This window comes from Dendrobates tinctorius, unplaced genomic scaffold (assembly GCF_039654945.1).
Source record: "Dendrobates tinctorius isolate UK_male_01 unplaced genomic scaffold, ASM3965494v1 ptg000008l, whole genome shotgun sequence".
Classification (NCBI taxonomy): domain Eukaryota; kingdom Metazoa; phylum Chordata; class Amphibia; order Anura; family Dendrobatidae; genus Dendrobates; species Dendrobates tinctorius.
In genome coordinates, this window is record NW_027361676.1 from 4,369,251 (window position 1) to 4,393,622 (window position 24,372).

Sequence of the window (24,372 nt, forward strand, 5' to 3'; positions counted from 1 at the left end):
CTGCAGAACCGCGACATAGGGTAGGTAGACTCTAGGAGATGCTGTACAATTTAATTGCCCCTTCTTATCCCCAGTCAAGTGTTGTCCATTACTTGTACAGCCCATTCTTAAGTCCCTTAGTTCCCCAAGTAAGATAAGATTATGCTCACGTGCCTGAAAAGGATACCAATGGAAACGTCAACTCGTCCCGCAAAAAATAAGACCTCACATGACTCGGTGGGTCAAAATATTGAAAAATTATAGCTTTCAAAATGTGGTGATGCATAAACTATTTTTACAATAAAAAGCGTCTTTTAGCGTGCGACAGCTGCCAAACATAAAAACCGCCATAAATAGTAAATCAAACCCCCTGTTATCACCCCCTTAGGGAAAAATAAAATAAAAAAAATGTATTTATTTCCATTTTCCCATTAGGGTTAGGGCTGAGATTAGGGTTAGGGGTGTGTTGGGGTTAGGGTTGGAGTTAGAATTGGGGGGTTTCCACTGTTTAGGTACATCAGGGGCTTTCCAAATGCGACATGGCGTCCGATCTCAATTCCAGCCAAAAAAGTCAAATGGCGCTGCTTCCCTTCAGAGCTCTGCCATGCGCCCAAATAGTGGTTTACCCCCACATATGGGGTATCAGCGTACTCAGGACAAATTGCACAATAACTTTTGGGGTCCTGTTACCCTTGGGAAAATAAAAATTGGGGGTGAAAAGATCATTTTTGTGGAAAAAATATGATTTTTTTTAATTGTACGGCTGTACGTTATAAACTTCTGTGAAGCCCTTGGGGGTTCAAAGTGCTCATCACATATCTAGATAAGTTCCTTGGGGGGTCTAGTTTCCAAAATGGGGTCACTTGTGGGGGTTTCCACTGTTTAGGCACATCAGAAGCTCTCCAAACGTGACATGGCATCCGATCTGAATTCCAGCCAATTTTGCAGTGAAAAAGTCTAACGGCGCTCCTTCCCTTCCGAGCTCTGCCATGCACCCAAACAGTGGTTCCCCCCCACATATCAGGTATCAGCGTACTCAGGACAAATTGCACAATAACTTTTACAGTCCAATATCTCCTGTTACCCTTGGTAAAATAAAAAAAATTGAACCTGAAATAATTTTTTTTGTGAAAAAAGTTAAATGTTCATTTTTTTTAAAAAAAAATTCCTGTGAAGCACCTGAAGGGTTAATAAACTTCTTGAATCTGGTTTTGAGCACCTTGAGGGGTGCAGTTTTTAGAATGGTGTCACTTTTGGGTATTTTCTATCATATAGACCCTTCAAAGTGACTTAAAATGTGATGTGGTCCCTAAAAATAAAATGTTGTTGTAAAAATGAGAAATCGCTGGTCAAATTTTAACCCTTATAACTTCCTAACAGAAAAAATTTTGGTTCCCAAATTGTGCTGATGTAAAGTAAACATGTGGGAAATGTTACTTATTAAGTATTTTGAGTGCCATGTCTCTGTGATTTAAGAGCATAAAAATTCAAAGTTGGAAAAATTGCGAAATTTTCAAAATTTTCGACAAATTTTCATTTTTTTCACAAATAAACGCAAGTTATATCAATGAAATTTTACCACTAACATGAAGTACAATATGTCACGAGAAAACAATGTCAGAATCACCGGGATCCATGGAAGCGTTTCAGAGTTATTACCTCATAAAGGGACAGTGGTCAGAATTGTAAAAATTTGCCCGGGAGTTAACGTGCAAACCACCCTTGGGACTAAAGGGGTTAAGCAGGAGTTGTCCAGTAGTGAACTAATCCTTTAATTCATTGGACAGTAATGTGACCTTGTTTAAATCAATGGTTACAAAACTAAATATTTAAGAAAATGATGCTCATTAACCCCTTCCTACAAAATAACATAACTGTACATCCAGATTACTAGGGATTTCCTTCAGACGGATGTACAGCTACGTCACAGAGATTGTACGGGCACAGGAGTTGAGCCTGAGCCATCCACAGCAGGAGGCGGTGGATACACACAGCGAAGCCTCTGCTGCGTCAGCCAGTACTAGACCAAACTCTGAATGCAGCATTTTAACCCATCATATGCCACTGTCAACAGGGACATTGGACTGTGAGGAGTTTGGCAGAGGGAGATCTCTCTTTGTCAGCCCATAAGCATCTGCGCAGTGTGGTTGTGGGGGTGACAATCGTTACATTGGCATCAAGGTGGCTTAACAATTGCTTCTTTGTCTGCCTCAGCCCATCAGATGTTGCCGGATGCAGGGTCAGTGTTTGACTGACCATTAGCCTAAACTGTACAGTGTATTATCAATGCAATCCAAGGATCTCATGTTCAAGTCCCCTTGCGTTGTAAAAAATAAAATGTTTCTATATACCTACTTGGTACCACTACGTTTGTAATGATGCATACTGTAAAATTATCATTTATCTTGGCCGCATACAGCTATTTACTCAGAAAAATGACAGTTAAGACTCTCATCTTGTAACCAAGAAAAGTTGGTATTGTTTTTAGTTTGAATTGTTTTCTGGTGCAAAAGTAAAAAGTAGTAAAGAAAAAAAACCCGATATAAATTGGATATCATCATAATCATACAGACCTGCAGAATAGTTAAATGTTTTTAACGTCAATTGTATTGCACCATGATTTCCTGATTTCCATAAAATACAATAAATGTGAAATTGTTTTTACATTTTTTTTTGGTTTGCATTTAATTTTTTGTTAGGAAACAAAGTGATCAAAAAGTCATAAGTCCTGTAAAAAACAATGCCCCAAACTACCGTTTTTTTTCTACAGATAAAGTTCGGAGTTTCCTTATGCAGTGACCAAAAAATAAAATTTTAACAAGTCATTTTGTTTGTGGAAATGTAGCAAAACTTAAAAAAAAAATAATAATAATTAGACCCTATATAAATGTGGTATTGTCATAATCATATTGATCCACAATAAAAATAGCATGTCAATTAATATTCTGTTTAGAAAACCTAAATTCATTTTGTGGGGTTTTTTGTTGTTCATTTTTTGAGAGTAATAAAAAGTAATAAAAAGTGTAAGTGTAAGAGTAAGTGTAAGAGTAAGTGTAAGAGTAATAAAAAGTGATCAAAAAGTTGCTTCATAAGTTTGTCCTAGGATGATGAATAAAGTCTAGTGGGTGGATCCAAAAGCACAGAAACAAGTCATTCATGTAATCAATGAAAATGTATGAGCCATCCCCAGAAGTGGGAGTCAATTAATCCCTGTAGAGTTCACCCTTTCTTTCTTTTTTTCTTTTAGACCACCAAACACTTAGAAAACTGTATTCAATACAATTTTGGGGATTGTCTTTGAGAGGTTTCTCGGAATTTAACTTTTTTAGGTTATTAAACATAGTTTAGATGTTGGACCCAGCTATTTTGACTTCTAAAAAAATTTTTCTTGAAAAGTATATAAAGCCAAATGAACCATTAATTAGGAGAATGTAGAATATATATAAATGTAAATATTTTTCACATTTACTCATTAGTGATCTTGTAGGTAAATAATAAATCCATTTTATTTCTTTCTCTGGAGATGTGAAGACCGGCTGTGATGTTGATTTGGGCGCAGCAGGAGAGTGGGAAGTCAAGACCATCACCAGTGCTTTGAAACAGTATTTGAGGTTAGTGCGCTCACGTGGTTTTCATGCATGTTCCTTGTTGGAATAAACATCACTACTGCCATAAGAGGGTCCTCCGAGATAAGATTGTGCCTTTATCAACACAATCCCTGTAAATATCAAATTTGTCTGTTTACTCATGCCTTCGCTTTTCATATTTATTTTTAATGCATTGCGCTGCTCCTTTATTGGAGGGCCCTATCCAGCTACACGTATAATGTATTCAAAGTAGAGTTAAATCTCAAGAGTAATAATCGTACAGATGGACCGACCGGCGACATGATACGACCGCTGGTTGGTAAACTCTTATCGATCATCAGCCTATTTATACAAGCAGATCATAGCAATCGATGTGCACTGATCGACCTATACTAAGGTGCCATAGTTCTCGGCAGCACGAGTCAACCAATGAACAAGCATTTTCCTTGTTCGAGTGATCAGCAGCTTGTTTAACCCCTTAACGACCGCCGATACGCCTTTTAACGGCGGTAATTAAGGGTACTAAAACCACAGCGCCGTTAATTCACGGCGCTGTGATTTAAGTGAATAGCGCCCCCCAGTGTCGGATTTTCTCTGGGGTCTCGGCTGCCAGGGGTAGCCGAGACCCCAGAGAACATGAATCGGTCGGTTTTTACCGACCCCCGCTTTTGCGATCGCCGTTATTAACCCTATAACGGCGACCGCAAAAAAAAAAAAAAGCCGCGATTTTACATTTAATTTCTCTCTCCTCTGATGTGATCGCACATCAGAGGAGAGAGAAATAGGGTCCCCGATCCCCCCCCGGTACCTCTCCGTGGCCCTCCGTCCCCTCCCGGTGGTCCCACGTCCCGCCGGCATCCTCCGATGGGCGCCGCCATCTTGAAAATGGCGGGCGCATGCGCAGTGCACCCGCCGGGAATCTGCCGGCTCCGGCTGGCAGATTCCATTCATTATTTTGATCACCATGATAAACGATCATAGTGATCAAAATAAAAAAAATAGTACATAACCCCCCCGTTTATCACTCCCTTATATAGGCCAATATAATGAAATAAAGAAAATATTTTTTTTTCAGTTTTCCGTTAGGGTAGGGTTAGGGCTAGGGTTAGGTTAGGGTTAGGGTTGGGCTAGGGTTAGGGTTGGGCTAGGGTTAGGGTTGGGCTAGCGTTAGGGTTGGGCTAGGGTTAGGGCTAGGGTTAGGGTTAGGGTTAGGCTAGGGTTAGGGTTGTGCTAGGGCTAGGGTTAGGGCTCGGGTCAAGACTAGGGTTAGAATTCGGGTTAGGGCGAACTAGAATTAGGGTTAGAATTAGGATTAGGGATTAGGGTTGGGATTAGGGTTAGGGGTGTGTTGGGGTTAGGGTTGGAGCAAGAATTGAGGGGTTTCCACTATTTGCCAACTTTGGGGGTCTAAAAATTGGGGTCTAAAAAATCACTTTTGTGGAAATAAAAAAAGACTTTTTATTTTCACAGCTCTGCGTTTATAAACTTTTGTGAAGTGCTTGGGGGTTCAAAGTGCTCACCACACATCTAGATAAGTTCATTAGGGGGTCTAATTTCCAAAATGGGGTCACTTGTGGGGGGTTTCCACTGTTTAGGCCCATCAGGGGCTCTGCAAGCGCAACATGATGCCCGCAGACCATTCCATCAAAGTCTGCATTCCAAAATGGCACTCCTTCCCTTCCGAGCTCTCCCATGCGCCCAAACAGTGGTTCCCCCCCACATATGGGGTATCGGCGTACTCAGGACAAATCGCATAACAACTGTGCGGGTATGATTTCTCCTATTACCCTTGTAAAAATAAAAATTTGGGGGCGAAAAGATCATTTTTGTGGAAAAAAAATGGATTTTTTATTTTCACGGCTCTACGTTATAAACTTCTGTGAAGCACTTGAAGGTTCAAAGTGCTCACCACACATCTAGATAAGTTCCTTAATGGGTCTATTTTCCAAAATGGGGTCACTTGTTGGAGGTTTCCACTGTTTAGGCACATTAAGGGCTCTCCGAACGCAACATGGCATCCGATCTCAATTCCAGCCAATTCTGCGTTGAAAAAGTCAAACGGCGCTCCATCCCTTGCGAGCTCTGCCGTGTGCTGAAATAGTGGTTTACCCCCACATATAGGGTATCGGCGTATTCAGGAGAAATTGTACAACAAATTTTGTGGTTGATTTTCTCTTTTAACACTTGTGAAAATAAAAAAAATTGGTTCTGAAGTAAATTTTTTGCAAAAAAAAGTTAAATATTAATTTTTTCCTTCCACATTGCTTTAGTTCCTGTGAAGCACTTAAAGGGTTAATAAACTTCTTGAATGTGGTTTTGAGCACCTTGAGGGGTCTAGTGTTTAGAATGGTGCCACTTTTGGGTATTTTCTGTCATGTACACCCCTCAAAATGACTTTAAATATGATGTGGTCCCTAAAAAAAATGGTTTTGTAAATTTTGTTGTAAAAATGAGAAATCGCTGGTCAACTTTTAACCCTTATAACTTCCTAACAAAAAAAAATTTGCTTCCAAAATTGTGCTGATGTAAAGTAGACATGTGGGAAATGTTATTTATTAAGAAATTTGTGTGACACATCTCTCTGATTTGAGGGCATAAAAATTTAAAGTTTTAAAATTGCAAAATTTTCAAAATTTTCGCCATATTTCCATTTTTTTCATAAATAAACACAAGACTTATCGAAGAAATTTTACCACTAATATGAAGTACAATATGTCACGAAAAAACAGTCTTAGAATCAGCGGGATCCATTAAAGTGTTCCAGAGTTATAACCTCATAAAGGGACAGTGGTCAGAATTGTAAAAATTGGCCTGGTCATTAAGCTGCAAACTGGCTCTGTCGCTAAGGGGTTAAATGGCAAGATAACCATGAAACGAGCATTTTTTAATAACTCTCATTCGTGATTACATTGCAGTGTAAATGTCATAGTCATCGATACTAGTCTGTAATACAGTAGGAAATCTTTTGGATACATAAAATATATAGTTACTAAAGTCCCATATAAACATTAGACTAGCATCATCCATACCCACTGATTATCGACAGGTTCAGCTGTCAGTCTATTATGTGTGAGCATCGTAACAGATGATTTTAGGGGAAAGTTAATGATCCGACATGTCTGATTTCGGACTGCTGATACTTTTGTTCTCCATAGATTGTTTTCATAGAGAACCACAGGCGCTGTCACAACACAGCTGTTGGGTGACCCGCAATCAGGGGCTCCTTCCCTTTCCCTAACACTAGGGGGTGCCCTAGCTCGCCCTACTCCCCGAGATACTTTTTGAAGGTGAAGATCTCGAGGTCTCCACCCTTACCTTATCTCCTGAGTTAGCCCACCGTCCTATTCCCCCACCCAGGGAAGAGGGGCACTACTCTGCACCGTAGTACACAAACCGACAAACAAGGAAACACAAGCAAGGGTTAACAGAAAACTCCAGACATACAAAATATTCACTCACATGTAACAGAGGAATGCATCGGGGCGAGGAGGTAGGGGAATAAACCATAATAGAGAAGGATAAGGAATTACCATGCATACAAACCAAGCAACAGTCACTAATAACTCCTTCAACACTCCTCATGCAAACTCCTCGCCCACCGTTAGCCATGTAGCAAATGCTAGCTCTGACAAGGATTAGTAACAGAGCCCAGATTATAAAGGGCAAAGGAGTGGCTAACCGCGCTCAGCTGTGATCGCAGAGATTTCCAACATGGCTGATTAACCCATTGTTCTGCCAGAAGAAATTAACACATTTAAAATGAAGAAGTGCTTTTTCTCAGCGCCGGAGAAGGAGCAATGAGATGCTGCAGTCTTCTGGCTCCACACTGTTGCGGTAACCCTGTGACAGGAGCTCTTGGTAGAGTGATAGCTTTAGTGTATGGTATAGTCGGGCACGATAACTGGCAGCAGAACCAGTGTTTGACAGACAGCTATCTAAAGTGTTTGGGGGTTTAAGTGTCTGCAGTCCCTGTCCATTTGTTTAGGATTAGACAATAGGTTCTGCATTTTCCTCATCAAAGAAAAGTGGATGGTTCTGGACTGCAGTGGTGGACATCGCTGATGATAGATACAGTTGTGGCCAAAAGTATTGACACCCCTGCAATTTTGTCAGATAATACTCAGTTTCTTCCTGAAAATGATTGCACTCACAAATTCTTTGGTATTATTATGTTCATTTAATTTGTCTTAAATGAAAAAACACAAAAGAGAATGAAGCAAAAAGCAAAACATTGATCATTTCACACAAAACTCCAAAAATGGGCCAGACTAAAGTAATGGCACCCTCAGCCTAATACTTGGTTGCATAACCTTTAGCCAAAATAACTGCGACCAACCACTTCCGGTAACCATCACTAAGTTTCTTACAATGCTCTGCTGGAATTTTAGACCATTCTTCTTTGGCAAACTGCTCCAGGTCCCTGATATTAGAAGGGTGCCTTCTCCAAACTGCCATTTTAGATCTCTCCACAGGTGTTCTATGGGATTCAGGTCTAGACTCATTGCTGGCCACCTTAGAAGTCTCCAGTGCTTTCTCTCAAACCATTTTCTAGTGCTTTTTGAAGTGTGTTTTGGGTCATTGTCCTGCTGGAAGACTCATGACCTCTGAGGGAGACCCAGCTTTCTCACACTGGGCCCTACATTATGCTGCAAAGTTTGTTGGTAGTCTTCAGACTTCATAATGCCATGCACACGGTCAAGCAGTCCAGTGTCAGAGGCAGCAAAGCAACCCCAAAACATCAGGGAACCTCCGCCATGTTTGACTGTAGGGACCGTGTTTTTTTCTTTGAATACCTCTTTTTTTCTCCTGTAAACTCTATGTTGATGCCTTTGCCCAAAAAGCTCTACTTTTGTCTCATCTGACCAGAGAACATTCTTCCAAAATGTTTTAGGCTTTTTCAGGTAAGTTTTGGCAAACTCCAGTCTGGCTTTTTTATGTGTCGGGGTTAGAAGTGGGGTCTTCCTGGGTCTCCTACCATACAGTCCCTTTTCATTCAGACGCCGACGGATAGTACGGGTTGACACTGTTGTACCCTCGGACTGCAGGGCAGCTTGAACTTGTTTGGATGTTAGTCGAGGTTCTTTATCCAACATCCGCACAATCTTGCGTTGAAATCTCTTGTCAATTTTTCTTTTCCGTCCACAGTGCCACAGTGTCATGGGCTTTAAAATACTTGATGACACTGCGCACGGTAGACACAGGAACATTCAGGTCTTTGGAGATGGACTTGTAGCCTTGAGATTGCTCATGCTTCCTCACAATTTGGTTTCTCAAGTCCTCAGACAGTTCTTTGGTCTTCTTTCTTTTCTCCATGATCAATGTGGTACACACAAGGACACAGGACAGAGGTTGAGTCAACTTTAATCCATGTCAACTGGCTGCAAGTGTGATTTAGTTATTGCCAACACCTGTTAGGTGCCACAGGTAAGTTACAGGTGCAGTTAATTACACAAATTAGAGAAGCATCACATGATTTTTCGAACAGTGCCAATACTTTTGTCCACCCTCTTTTTTATGTTTGGTGTGGAATTATATCCAATTTGGCTTTAGGACAATTCTTTTTGTGTTTTTTCATTTAAGACAAATTAAATGAAGATAATAATAACAAAGAATTTGCGTTTGCAATAATTTTCAGGAAGAAACTGAGTATTATCTGACAAAATTGCAGGGGTGTCAATACTTTTGGCCACAACTGTATAGTGCTGCTTCTATAAAATGCACAAAAGGACACAAGACAAGTAAAAGATTTGTTAGAGATCTTTTTTTTAATTTCCACTTGCTCTATGGTATTGTGATCTCATCAAAATAATCTTTTGGGATAAGCATGATATAAGATTACCTAGTTGGATATGTTGGACCACCACTCCTTTCTAAAATTAATTGGTCCTAGAGAGCTTAAACCTTCTATCTTAGATATTGTGGTAAAAAATATATATATCAATAACAATATGCTTAAATGGTAGATCACATTTGCAATTTCTGAGCAGTACTAAAGGGTTTGAGCATTTCTATAGAGCCCTTATATTTTCCTGTCAACGACCAGTGATTTCAGTGTGATAATTTTGCATATACACATCTGGAGTAATATGGACTGTGACAGGACAACATTTTGCTAATGGCAAATAGTAAAATGTTGCTCAACTACATAATCCCCTTCCTAAACACTTTGTTAGGCCCCTTCACACATCTGTATACAGCCGATACCCGAAAAAAAAAACGGTACTGGTTTTATCAGTGTTTTGGACCTGTGTACCATCTGGTTTTATTTTTAGTAGGGCTGAAGAAAAATCAGCCTCAAAACCAGGGCTGTGGAGTCGGTAAGCCACAGTTGCGACTCCGACTCCTGGATTTTATCAGGCTCCGACTCCGACTCCGGCTCCGACTCCGACTCCTTCATAAATGGCCAATTCATGACAACAAATTTACTGTTGTAAAATATTAAACATCGTGCTTATTCAGTTTCTCACCATCATATAAGTAATCAGACCACTTAGAGCAAAAACTACATTTATTAGAATACAATTAGAATATAGCAAATAACTTTTATAAACTTTTCTAAACTGTAAGTAAATATGCAATAAACACTTTTATGCAGTTAATAAGAAGAAATCTATAAATTTGTCCTCAGAAAAAGTATTGCCTCTGTCAGATCCTCCTTCATGGATGCCCTCAAATCTGATCTAATTATTTTGAGAGCAGAGAACAACCTCTCTACACTAACTTGTGTTGGTGGCAAAGCAGTAACCACTCGGGCAACATCTCTGACAATGTCAGGATACAGAGGAATCGCTTGTTGCACTGTTATTTTTGATGAACGGTCAAATTTCTCAATTTCTTTTAGGTGAAGATGGCTTTAAGGTGCAATGATACACTGCGCTGCTGTAGGTATAATTCAAGGAAATTTATTGGTGCCTACGCGTTTCCTGAGCTGTCCCAGCTCACTTCATCAGGACATGATACAAGCATGCAATGCAGGAGTTTATATACAATCCAAAGTGTAAAAAAAAAAGGGGGCAGGACAAGTAACTGCCACATCAGCAAGGCAATGGTATAAAACACATTAAAATAATTGTATTTTAATAGAATATATTAAAACAGCATATAATAAAAATACATACTCAAGAACAATAAAAAAGAAAATGTATATATTTCTTTTGAAATAGACACGGGGGATCACGGGGTCCAATAAAAAAGTAGTTAAAACCATCCTCAAGGAGTCTAGAACCCAGTTCCAAAGTTGAGAGTGTATGGTGTTTTAATCCACATGACCATGGTGACTAGTGAGGAATGGGGTATGATTTTTCAGATCAATGTTAGGATCAATCTATTCACTTCCAGAATAAAGAGTAAATCCAAAGAGATGTACCCTGAACAATGGATTTAAAAAAAAAAAAAAATGATTAAGGGCACTTATATATAAAAAAAAAATAAATAAATACCGATTGTAAAAAAGAAAAAAACATTTTGAAATAAAGTGCAGTAGTGTTATAATATTAAATATATTAAATCATAAAAACATGGTAACAATGTAAAAAAAGGGGGTTGTAGTATTATAAAGAGACACTAGATGGCGCTAACACGAGCTTCAAGGAAGTGTCAGATGCTTGAAGAGAATACCACAGTTAAAAGAGAGTGCTTTCTGTGTGAAACAAATGTGTGGAATGGAAGGATAAAACAAGATGGTCAGGCTAAGCATCCCAATGGAGGGTTCAGTATGCATGGGAGGCAGAGACAAAAATCTCCCAAAAAAAAAAAAAAAATGGACTATTAATAAAAGACATCAGAAACAATATTTAGTCCAAAGGGTTCCAGAGACTTTAATTTGTAAATCCAGTACACCTCTTTCCTATTAAGTGTCTGGATTCGGTTTGGTGTATTGTCTGGTATCTGTTCAATGGGGTAAATAGTTAGTTTCTTGATGTCACGACCATGTATGAGGTCAAAGTGACGTGACAGACCATGCTTCTGAAAGCCAATTTTAATATTATGTCGGTGGGAATTTAACCGACAATGAAGTGCCTGGGTGGTACGTCCAACGTAGATTTTGGGACAAGTACATGTAATGATATAGATGACGTGTGAGGACAGACAAGTGAGGTGGTATTTGATGGGGAATTTTTCTTGAGTGATGGGATGTGAGAAAGTGATAGTCTGATGTGCAATGTTGTGACAGCAACTAAATTTAGAGTGATGACATTTATAGATGCCAGGGGATAAGGAATTGTTCTGCTTGTGAGATGGAATAGTGAGCCTGCTGGGTGCCAATGTGTTTTTTTAAGGATTTAGCCTTCCTGAAGGTTATAGCAGGTTTCTCAGGCAAGATTTTGTTTAAAATGGGGTCTCTTTTGACAATATGCCACAGACCCTCCATGATGTTCCTGATAGATTTGTGTTGTGAACTGTAGGTGGTGATAAAGTTGGTACAGAATTTATCACCTGAGGGTTTGGGAGTGGGCTTTCTGGACAGTAAAAGATCTTGATTAGAATTTTTAAAAACATTCTCACATGTGGAAGAAACTAATTTTCTAGGATATTTCTGACTTAAAAACCTCTCCTTTAAAATGTTAGCCTGGCTTGTAAAATCATCATCACTAGTACAGTTCTTGCGGATCCTTTGGAACTGGTTGTGAGGGATATTAAAAAGCCATTTCTGGTAGTGGCTACTACTAAAATGGACATAGTTATTTGTATCTACATGTTTAAAATAAGTCTTGGTGCAAATCTTATTATTCTTGACATAAAAAGTAATGTCTAGAAAGTTCATGGCTTGGTTACTGATGTGAGGGGTGAATTCCAGTCCCCAGTTATTATTCTGTATGGTGGAAATGAACTGATCAGCACTTATAAAACGTGTGTCCCATATTAAAAAGAGGTCATCTATATATCTTTTATAAAGGATTATGCTTTTTGCAAATTCAACTGTAGTAATAAAAGCCTCCTCAAACACACCCATAAAAAGATTTGCATAAGTAGGTGCGACCCGTGATCCCATGGCTGTCCCACGTGTCTGATGATAAAAAACCCCTAAAAAAGTAAAAAAATTGTTATGTAAGATAAAATCCATACCTCTCAGTAAAAACATTTTTTGAGTATCAGACAGTCTAGCATCGGAATTAACAAATTTCTCAAAACACTTTAATCCTAATTGGTGATCTATATTTGTGTACAGGGCAGATACATCATTTTTTTTATCATCAGACACGTGGGACAGCCATGGGATCACAGGTCGCACCTACTTATGCAAATCTTTTTATGGGTGTGTTTGAGGAGGCTTTTATTACTACAGTTGAATTTGCAAAAAGCATAATCCTTTATAAAAGATATATAGATGACCTCTTTTTAATATGGGACACACGTTTTATAAGTGCTGATCAGTTCATTTCCACCATACAGAATAATAACTGGGGACTGGAATTCACCCCTCACATCAGTAACCAAGCCATGAACTTTCTAGACATTACTTTTTATGTCAAGAATAATAAGATTTGCACCAAGACTTATTTTAAACATGTAGATACAAATAGCTATGTCCATTTTAGTAGTAGCCACTACCAGAAATGGCTTTTTAATATCCCTCACAACCAGTTCCAAAGGATCAGCAAGAACTGTACTAGTGATGATGATTTTACAAGCCAGGCTAACATTTTAAAGGAGAGGTTTTTAAGTCAGAAATATCCTAGAAAATTAGTTTCTTCCACATGTGAGAATGTTTTTAAAAATTCTAATCAAGATCTTTTACTGTCCAGAAAGCCCACTCCCAAACCCTCAGGTGATAAATTCTGTACCAACTTTATCACCACCTACAGTTCACAACACAAATCTATCAGGAACATCATGGAGGGTCTGTGGCATATTGTCAAAAGAGACCCCATTTTAAACAAAATCATGCCTGAGAAACCTGCTATAACCTACTTGTCCTGCCCCCCTTTTTTTTTTTAACACTTTGGATTGTATATAAACTCCTGCATTGCATGCTTGTATCATGCCCTGATGAAGTGAGCTGGGACAGCTCAGGAAACGCGTAGGCACCAATAAATTTCCTTGAATTATACCTACAGCAGCGCAGTGTATCATTGCACCTTAAAGCCATCTTCACTTACAAGTCCTTGGACCCAGTGCAGACTGCAGCAGCTGTTTCATGCGTTTGTAGGTGTTGTGACCGAAGTTTCACAACCCTATCAGGTGAGTCTCTCCTTGCCTCACCATTACAATTGTGTTTTAAAGGTTTCACACAGTGGATGCGCCCTGTTTTGTTTCTTCAATTTCTTTTAGTGCACATGAAAAATTCTGCTGAAATGTACTGGCTGTGTTCCTTGATGGGGATGACTCTTCTTCTATGCGGGAACGCTTTGCACGGTCCTTGTGATCCAAATATTTTTCGAAATTAAATTCTTCATCAGTTGATGATGAGGGTGAAGATGTGGCAGGACGACCAAATTCTTCTTGTTCCTCCTGACTGTCCTGCAACCCTTTCATCCTTACTGCTATTTCAAACAGAGCTTCTTTTCCTTTACTTAGCTGTTGATCATCTAGAAGAATCCGATGCATTGGGTCTACATAAACAGCTGCCAAAAGAATGTTATTTTGTAACAGTAGCTCCTCTCTCCGTTTCATTGATGTAGCAATGCCACTTGCAATTAACCCTCCTCTTTGGGACAGGCGAGACATCAGGTTCTTCCACTCCTTTAAGAAAATACCTGGAGTTAAGTCCTCTGCTTGTAATTTTTTAGTCACTGTAAATGGGTGCTCTAGCAATTTTTCCAGCTCAGTCACCTGATTCCACTGACTTTCATTGAGCGTCAGTTGAGGGTTAGCCATGTCTGCAAGAAAGGTTTTCAGTTCAACCAAGCGCTGAATCATTAAGTAAGTACTGCCCCATCGTGTGGCTTGATCAATAATTGCCCCTTTTCCAGCACGTCTCTTCAAAATTGAGTCAACTTTAGGGGTTCTGGCAACAGTAGCCAATTTTCTCACCTTGCCAATCAGTGCAGCAGCATGTCCTTCTTGCAGACTGTCTCTTATAGCCAGCTGTAGCGTATGCACAACACAGCGCATGTGATGAATGAAAGAACATATTGACACAGTTTCAACAAGATCATCTAAACTATCATGTTGCTGTTCATCTGAAGCAACTTCAGTTTGCTCCTCAGTTACAATACTGTGTTCCTCTATTTCAAACATTTCTGTGTCTGTGGACCCAGAATGTTCTTCTAGCTGCTGGTCACCATCATTACTCTCATTCATTAGCTTAATAGTACTTATCATATTTGAAGCATTGTCAGTTACGACAGAAAGAACTTGCTCTTTTTTAAGTTCATAGTCTTGCAGAACCTTTTCCACCAAGACCTGGAGAAACTCACTGGTGTGATGAGCTTTGGTGTCTTTTACTGCCAATGTCTTGGTAACTATTTCATTTTTGTCACAAACAAATCGGACATTGATGGCAAAATAGTTCACTCTGTGACGTTTTCAGGCATCCATTTTAAGAAACAGAAAGCGTCCCTTGAGAGTTTTTTTAAGTTCTTCCTTTTGTTTAAAAGCTTCTTCGATTACTAATTTTCTAATACTCTCTCTCTCCAGAGAAACACCAAGCTTGCGGGCCATTTCCCCATTCAGACACATAAAAGCTGGTCGTGAAAATAATGAAATAGGCACACTATCCTATACAACAAGCTCTATGATCTGTTTTTTAAATGTATCTACTGTCATTGTCACAGTAACTTTGTCACTGACAAAATATCTTGCAACTGATGGCTGCAAAGTTCTCTGCTCCTTTGTTTGGCTGGAAGAGCTGGGCACTGGTTCATTGGTTTGGATGCAGTCTTTCTCATCCACTGCTTTCAGTACTTCTGGATGAAAGCGCTGTAAATGTCTCTTTAGATTAGAAGCTCTGGTAGGAGCATTTTTATCTTTGCCTGAATATGCACTCATCTTGGCTTCACAGCATTTGTTTTCGTCTGGATCATTTGTCATACACTGACAGACATAATGTTTTCTATCTTGAGTGATGGTGAAATGTTCAAATACAGCTGATTTAATGTGATGCTTCTTTGACATTCTCAGGTTTTTAATTCTGCATTCACAATCCAAATGACAATTGTTTTTCCTAAAAACAATTGTACAAAATTATTGCCAGGTCGTACAACTGATATAGTGGTCAGTAATACTGTTATTATTCCTCATGTACTCACAGTTAACTGATGCAAAGTTTGTTGAAAGGATAATACTTCTTACAGTCTTCCTCTTCTGAGTAGCAGGCAGCTGTGAGATGCTTGGAAGACGCACACCTAGTATGATCTAGTCTAGAGGAGGAGCTTTACTACTAAGAATTTGCAACACATTTTCACTTTCAGTTTCATACATTGTAAGTAGGGGGGTTGGGGCAGCATGAGGTTAACCAAGTATAAGATTAGATAAGGGCAGTGGAGAACAGTGACACACAAGAAGTAAGAAATGTCTCTATCTCCAGCAGAACTTCTTATCACTGTTGTTCATAGTTTGATAGAACATATATATTTGAGTAACATTTATAAAATTCATATGAAAGTTCAATTATGAAATATTAATACAGTTTTTTTAAAGCTGGAGTCGGAGACGGTACATTTCTACCGACTCCGACTCCAACCAAAACTAACTCCGACTCCACGACTCCGACTCCACAGCCCTGCTCAAAACTTCTCCTATACTTTGTACTGTTAAACAAATACAGCACATGGATGCGATCCGTGTGCTGTACGTGTTCTTCACGGACCCATAGACATGTATTGACCCTTGCTATCCGTGCTGCTGGTAAAAAATGGACATGTGTGCAGCACCATAAATTATATTGAGTGTGTGGTATCCGTGAAAAAAACAGATGCCACATGTACCTGAAACACGGACATGTGAAGGAGGCCGAACACAGGCATCCAGAATATAAGCTACAGAGTTCTTAAAAGTTGTGAAAACATCTTTACAAAGTCTGTTGTCAAAAATTCTAATGAAGCAACATATATATTCTTATAATTAGAGGTTTATGTAGCGTTTTCAGGATGCCCGACATTTAAGGTGAATGAGCACTTTCAGTAATAAATGTGTTAATTGTGCTGCAATACTACTTAGAAATGTTGCATAACCAGTATATATTAAAATAGCTTGACAGGGTTTGTTTTAACTTTGAGCTGTCCTTGTATTTCAGGAGCCTGCCAGAACCACTGATGACATACGAGCTGCATGAACAGTTCATCAATCCTGCCAGTAAATATTCACTTTCTTTATTCTTTGTTTGTTCCTTATCAGTGATCCATATGAACAAGCAGATAAAGTATACACTAAATAGGATAGGTGTATAAAGCTATGTAATTTATAGAGTATACTTTATGTAACAATATACACTTTTAGGTACATTTTAGGTGCACAGTGTACAGGAAAAAAAAGAAAAATTCTGTAATTTAACCGGTTTGATTAGCTGGTCATTAAAACGGTGGCCTTTAGAGAAGGAGCTCTAATAGTGTGTACTTGGCATGCACTAAGTCAGTGGTCCACAACCTATCTGACCTTGAGAGCCACATTCACCTTTAAGAGACTGTCGTGAGCCACATCCAGCTCTTGTCCCCCTCATGTTTGTGACACCCAGAGCCGCCATTATAAAGTCAGCCAAAGCTTTATTGTAGAAAAAACAACGAGGCAGTATACAAAGATCCCGAGGCTCCAACAATACCCCTATTCAGTATTCTCCTTTCAAGAACTCTTACAACACTATTTCATTCAGCTTCAATCCTCCCCTCTTAGGATAGGTAGTGTCATCCTGTCTCCAACAAGCCGTGCTTAAGTTATTTCAATAAAGTTTTACCTTTACTAGTTACGTTCTGTGTGCGCAAATTTCTTCTTTGTACGCTCCCATACTTAAATTCTCTCTAAACCATCAAGGCGAGTATATGCGCATCCAGAGCTGCTCTTCTGTGGAGCTACTCATATAATTCACCATCTGGAGACCTGCTCTTCATAGCTGTTTCCTAGACCAGATACTACTTAACCAAGCTGACAGGCAGTCGTGGTCCACACATGATGGGCCCATGAAACACAAGTTGGGGACCCCCTGCTCTGTGATGTTTATAAACTTTGTAGTTTTACACCATTTTCAAGTTTACCTGTTTTAGTTCAGCTCTTTATAAGTTGTCAGTCAATATTGATTTCTTTGTGCCCTCTGATGTAGTTTTCCTATTGCAGACTACATTTCTCAGATTACGTTCTACATTTCTCAGATTTTCCTGCATCTTCTGCACAGGGGGACTGCATTTGGTCTTCATTGAGTTCTATCTAATTGCTGCTGGTGATAAATTAGTGACATAGAATAATTTGATGTCAAGGTGCAGCAGTTCTGTGATGCAACTTCATTTGTTTCTTTTGCCACCTGCGTTTAATAAGTTTCTTAATGTCAGCACATGCAAATAGGCAGGGGAGACAGTCGGAAGATGCATCAGATACTATACTCTGAGACTATCTTCCCTGGGACACATGTGAAGACAATCTCTTTGTACATAGGAGAGTGCACACAACAAATTTTAGATATAGATCATTAGTAACGCTGCAGCTAATCATTGTACAGATTTGTCTAGTCTATCACTGCAATCCTATTTAAAGGGAAGATGCCACCAATTTTCTTGTAGTTTGTTTTTTTGTGAAATTAAGCTTAAAATAGTAACTAAAATGTATTAATGCAATGTTTGCACTGTTTGCAAACATTTCTATATGAAAAATATTATATATATTTTTTTACAAATATATATATAGTCATAACAAGGCCTACTCGATTTTGGCCAACTAGTATCTTGTTTCACGAAAAACAAACGGGTGAAACTTGACAAGTTTCAACAGTTTGTTTTTCATGAAAATAGATTCTAGTTGGTAAAACTAGAGTTATTACACTAGGCCTTGGAATGACTATACTAGGCCGTGGTATTTCAAATATGAGTATAGTAGGCCTTGGGGCTAGTAGTATAGTAATATGTGAAATACCACGGCCTAGTATAGTCATACCAAGGCCTACTGTAATAACTCGATTTTTAACAACTAGCATCTTGTTTCACAAAAAACAAACTGGTGAAACTAGAAAGAAACTTATTTTTAAGACAAGTTTCAACAGTTTGTTTTTCATGAAACCAGATCCAAGTTGGTAAAACTCGAGTTATTACACTAGGCCTTGGTATGACTATACTAGTCCGTGTTATTTCACATATGACTATACTAGGCCTTGGGTTGGTTTTTAACATGTATTTACCCATCAGTGTGTGTGAGCGGCGCAAACAACATTAATGAAACTTAGTAATGGTGAACCACAAATGTAAATTTATTTTTTATCACAAAAATAAACCTAAAAATTATTTTTTACGGCGTTTGGGGGCAGATGGTTTCAATTTGGGGGTGTGCAGGGAATATGCAACACTTGCAGTTGAAGACGGTGTTTGAGGGGAAGGGGCAACAAAACTTGTGGGGGAAGGTAGTCCAGTTAAGGGAATTAAACTAGGAACACTTGGAGGAGAGGAAATCTGTTCAGGTACATTAGTTGTAATGGCATGTCGCCGTAGGCTTGTGTGCCTGGACCGACTTTGGCCCAATGCCCGCCTTGATTGATTTCGCCTTGAACTAGGGGCAAATATGGAATGTAGGTCCCCCGTCTGCTGGTATGGCTGCTGCTGCTGCTGAGGTGGCGGCTGCTGCTGCTGAGGTGGCGGCTGCTGCTGAGGTGGCGGCTGCTGCTGAGGTGGCTGCTGCTGCTGAGGTGGCGGCTGCTGCTGAGGTGGCTGCTGCTGCTGAGGTGGTTGCTGCTGCTGCTGAGGTGGCTGCTGCTGCTGCTGAGGTGGCTGCTGCTGAGGTGGCTGCTGCTGCTGAGGTGGCTGCTGCTGCTCTTCGTTGTCAGTGCTCGTCCTTGCAGGAGGACTGGTGGCGGCAGTGATGGTCCAGGTTTGCAGAGTGGTGGTGGCAGGGCTACTACATGTTGTTGTAGCGGCAGGGCTGTTCCATGTTTGCCTAGTGGTGGCTGAGCTTCACGCATGCATGGGATTGGCGGTGGTGCTCCAGACAGGAGCAGCGCTTGCCATGGTGGTGTCGGTGAAGTGACCAGCTGCACTCAGACTTGTGGTGGTGTAACGGTGGGTGTCCTGGCTTTGAATAGAGGTGTCCGTGCAGTGGTATGCAGCACAAGTCGGTAGTGAGGTGAAGCGAGTCAATGGTGGCACAGGTGGAAAGGACACCACTGACTGCTGACCGTACCGATTATGCTGCATAGCCTGCAAGAAAGCATTGTTGCAGGCCTGCAGCACATTCAGCTGTTGATCAGGACTAAGGTGTTCCGCCATGCCCTTTTCAATCTTACTAAAAAAATGGTGTGCTGGTCTGTTGAGGTCGGCCTCCAGACGGTCAAGGCGCTGTTCTACAGAATTGAAGCGGTGTTCAAAGTGGTTAAAACCACGTTCCATGAGTGCAAAACCGCTTTCAACTCTGTCGGACAGTGACTTGAGGCTGGAATTAAATGTCTCGCTCAAATGCATAAACTCGGGCAAGACATTCCTGTCCAAGGCCCTCTGCCGCTGGCGGGTAGTGCCCGCATAACCAGTGGCAGAGACCTGGGACAGGGGAACACCTGATGGCCCAGCTTCCTGGTCACCAGCTGTGTGTGTGGTTGACCTGCAAGGTGCTTCCTGGCTGTCGGATGGCTGGGACGGGTCAGAGGACGTCCGAGGAAGGACCGCTCCAGGGCCAGGTTGCAGGGTGCTGCTCCAGGTGCTGTGGAAGAAAAGAAAATCATTACTACCATGCCTTTACAAGAAGCATCAGCTGTGGATTAGAAAAACACAGATTAATAAAAATAAAAACCCAAAATGTATAATACTTACGATCTCGTGGCAAGGACCGGTCTTAGGAACTGCAACGCGTGATAGTGACGGTATCTAGTTCTGGTCCTTGACGCAGATCCACTGCGAACCTGGCCCTCAGCACGAACATCACTGTTGAAGCGGTCCTTGATCGAACGCCAACGTGTTCGGACTTTGTCCACTGTTGATAAAAAAAAAACAGTGCCGTCAAGGACAACAGTCACTGCGGCACAATGTAGCAATACAATACTCAAAGCAGTCACTGTAGACCCCGATGACACTGTTGGGTTTCCTGCTAGAATACACCTAGCACGAAACCCAACAGTGCCGTCAAGGACAACAGTCACTGCGGCACAATGTAGCAATACAATACTCAAAGCAGTCACTGTAGACCCCGATGACACTGTTGGGTTTCCTGCTAGAATACACCTAGCACGAAACCCAACAGTGCCGTCAAGGACAACAGTCACTGCGGCACAATGTAGCAATACAATACTCAAAGCAGTCACTGTAGACCCCGATGACACTGTTGGGTTTCCTGCTAGAATACACCTAGCACGAAACCCAACAGTGCCGTCAAGGACAACAGTCACTGCGGCACAATGTAGCAATACAATACTCAAAGCAGTCACTGTAGACCCCGATGACACTGTTGGGTTTCCTGCTAGAATACACCTAGCACGAAACCCAACAGTGCCGTCAAGGACAACAGTCACTGCGGCACAATGTAGCAATACAATACTCAAAGCAGTCACTGTAGACCCCGATGACACTGTTGGGTTTCCTGCTAGAATACACCTAGCACGAAACCCAACAGTGCCGTCAAGGACAACAGTCACTGCGGCACAATACAGAGCAGGGAAATACTCACTAAACGCCTTTTTGGAGGATGCTGTGGCGCTGTCCCAGCCATCCATCAACGCTGCGGCCACCTCATTCCATAGCCGCCGGGTCACCACATTGTCCTTGTACAGCCGGTCACGGCTGTCCCACAACGGCGAACGCTCCTGGACCAGGCTGATGAGCTGCTCATTATCCAGGTAGACGTCTTCATCCCGTTGTGGAACCTAGACAAAACACATTCATTAGAATAATCAAATTTAAATTGAATAAAAAGTTACAAAAAAAGAAACAAAAAAAAGAGTAAAAATAGAAGATAAAAAATAAAGAACATTACAAATCATTTGATACTTACATTCCGTATCACCACCGGGACTTGGCTTCGCTGCTCCTGCTCTTCGCCCTCACTAGTCCCGTCCGCAGATGATGATGACGATGTCTTAAAAAAGTTGAAAAAAACGTAAGAGATTTGGAGAAGCAGCAGATATACTTACCAGATGCATGAAAATAATCACCTCACGGTCTGCTTGCGCCAATTCCTGCCGCGATTGGGAATACTCGGATTCTGAAGACATACTGCATATAAAAATAATAAAAATCATTAGTACATACATAATTTAAAAGGACAGGCATATAATGTTATATACTCACATTCTTCGCTGATATAATGGGTTCTTGGTTGACTGTCTGCTCTTCAATCTGTCAGTGTAGTAGTGGCAGAGTTTTGGCAGGCACCTCCTTTATATAGACTTTTTTTTTTTGACTTTAGAAGATTATAACTAGGATAACAAGTGGACACCACCCAAAAAACGCAGCGCTAAAAAAACGCATACCTGCGCATGCCAGTGCGCACGTATGCGCATCCATAGGCTATAATGGCCATTTTTAGCGCAAAACGTGCGCATACGTGCGCATGCGCTTTTTTCCAGGGCCAAAAAATGCAACATGCTGCGTCTGGAAAATACCAACGCACACCCCAAAAAAATGCAGCGCATGAAAATCGCATACGTGCGCATGCCAGCGCGCAGGTATGCGCACCCATGTTAAATATAGGGGAAAAATCGCATGCGCACGTATGCGTTTTTTTCCAGCGCTAAAAACGCAAATGTGAAACCAGCCTTACAGCATGTTATGCTATATTACATTGATTTATTAATGATCTACAAGCGCGGTAGCTTCCCTTTAAAGTAGAAATTATATCTTAAGCAGCCTAGGATAAATGAGAAATGAAATTTTCAGCAACATAATAATTACAAATAAGGGTAGCGCTAGGTAAGAAGTAGGTGTCTGACAGCTGCCAGGAGCTTTTTGATAGGTGATGTCATCCTTAGTTCACAGGAAGTCAACTAGAGCGGTGGCCATTTCTGCTTCAGTTGAAGTCTTCAAATAGAGGCTGGAGAGACATCTGTCTGAGATAGTTTAGTGAATCCTACATTGAGCAGGGGATTGGACACGATGACCTCTGAGGTCCCTTCCAACTCTGACATTCTATGATTCTATGAAGGGTGGAGAATGCTGGATACCAAGTAGGTGGGAAGGTGTATATAAATGATTGGCCCCGACATGGTGCACCGAGTATCTGTACTTGGTTTGAACAGTCATTGTGTGCTGACAGTGTTCTTTAAAGCACCACTCCAGCATTTTTGTTTCAGCGCTGGAATGGTGCTACTCAACTAAAGTCCATGCCCATCTTCTTATACTTTTCCACCTCCGTCTTCACTCACTATGAGAGTCAGATCGGGGCTCTCATAGACTTGTATAGTGCTGTGACCCCCGGCTTGCTCCAAGTAACCCTGGAGCGATCCGGCAGATTTCAAACTGCTGGAGACTGATGGGAGCGGTGTTGACAGAAGGTGAAGACAGCGGCTGGTGAGAATAAGACAGGGTGCAGGGACCTTAGATTACTTAGATTAGAAGCACCACTCCAGAAAAAAAACAGTAGTAGCCCATCTGCAACTTTCTAGCATCTGAGTCAAAGTGGAGGTCTGTGCCCATTACTGTTCCTGCCAAAGGCCCCCATCCATCTAGTCCATCGAGAGTCAGTCTCACTTAATTAGTCCATAAAACCTTTGAAAAATCTGTGTTCAGAAATTTCTTGTCCCTTTCTTGACTTCTACCCTTCTGTGTCTTGTTCAGTGGTGGTTGGGTTTCAGCCTCCTTACCTCGGCCATGTCTCTGATCACTGAGCACCTTTGTACTTCTGGACACTCCAGGGAGGCTTCAGTTCTGGAATATAACAGCACAGGAGGATAATGGGTTCCTGTTTGCTTCACGTTCAGTTCTTCTCAAATTTTTGGCAGTTAATTTACACCTTTTTTCTCTTTCGATATAACGGTGACATAAATATTGGAATGATCATACCTCATAAAGGCTAGTTTCAAACTAGCATTCGTGGGCGCGGCGTAGGGCCGTGGCTAAGCCCCGCCCTTAGCCGCGCCCACTCCGGTCAGTTCCTCCTCTGATCGCATGAGTCTGCATGCGAACAGCGTATCCTATATTTAGCGTTGGAAACGCTGATAATGCGCTGACCACGCTGTGTTGCATTTTTGTGCTCTGGGCACAGCGCCAAAAGGGCGCAGCGCCAGCAAAATCAGACCAGCGCACGATCAGCGTATCCAACGCTAAATATAGGATACGCTGATCGCGATCAGAGGAGGAACTGACCGGAGGGGGCGTGATCGGGGCGGGGCTTAGCGGCGGCCCTGCGCTGCGCCCATGAACGCTAGTGTGAAACTAGCCTAATTGGCACCCTCACAGATATACTGGACAGAAATTGTTTGCATCTGGCATTAGACAGGGAGCACTTGTATACGGTCTGACCCCAAGCCCCAATAACACCTGCCCTTACGAGGGCAGTTCACAGCTAGCCCTTTAATACCGCGTTGGTTCTATATATTCCTTATGCGCCTTCTGACGCATTTCCTCCATCATGGGTTCCTCAGGGGAAAAGCTTAAAACGACTTCATTAGTCCATAAGGTAGAAAGCAGAATCCTTTACACATCAGATCAGGATCCATGTCAATACCTCTGCTAATAACCACTGAATGGGGATTTTAAATAGAAGTTCGTTACAAATTCATTACCTACACCTGTAGGTGCCAAGTGATGAGGAG

At 41.1% G+C, this 24,372-nt stretch overlaps 1 protein-coding gene across 2 annotated transcripts in view; it reads left to right on the plus strand.

Moving 5' to 3' along the window:
- ARHGAP10 (Rho GTPase activating protein 10) overlaps positions 1-24,372 on the plus strand; it is a 421,521-nt gene that overhangs the window by 229,743 nt on the left and 167,406 nt on the right. For both annotated transcript variants that reach the window (XM_073576247.1, XM_073576246.1), the window contains 2 exons: positions 3,503-3,590; positions 16,744-16,802. In XM_073576247.1, the coding sequence (XP_073432348.1) occupies positions 3,503-3,590; positions 16,744-16,802 (147 nt within the window). The remainder of the gene's footprint in view (positions 1-3,502; positions 3,591-16,743; positions 16,803-24,372) is intronic.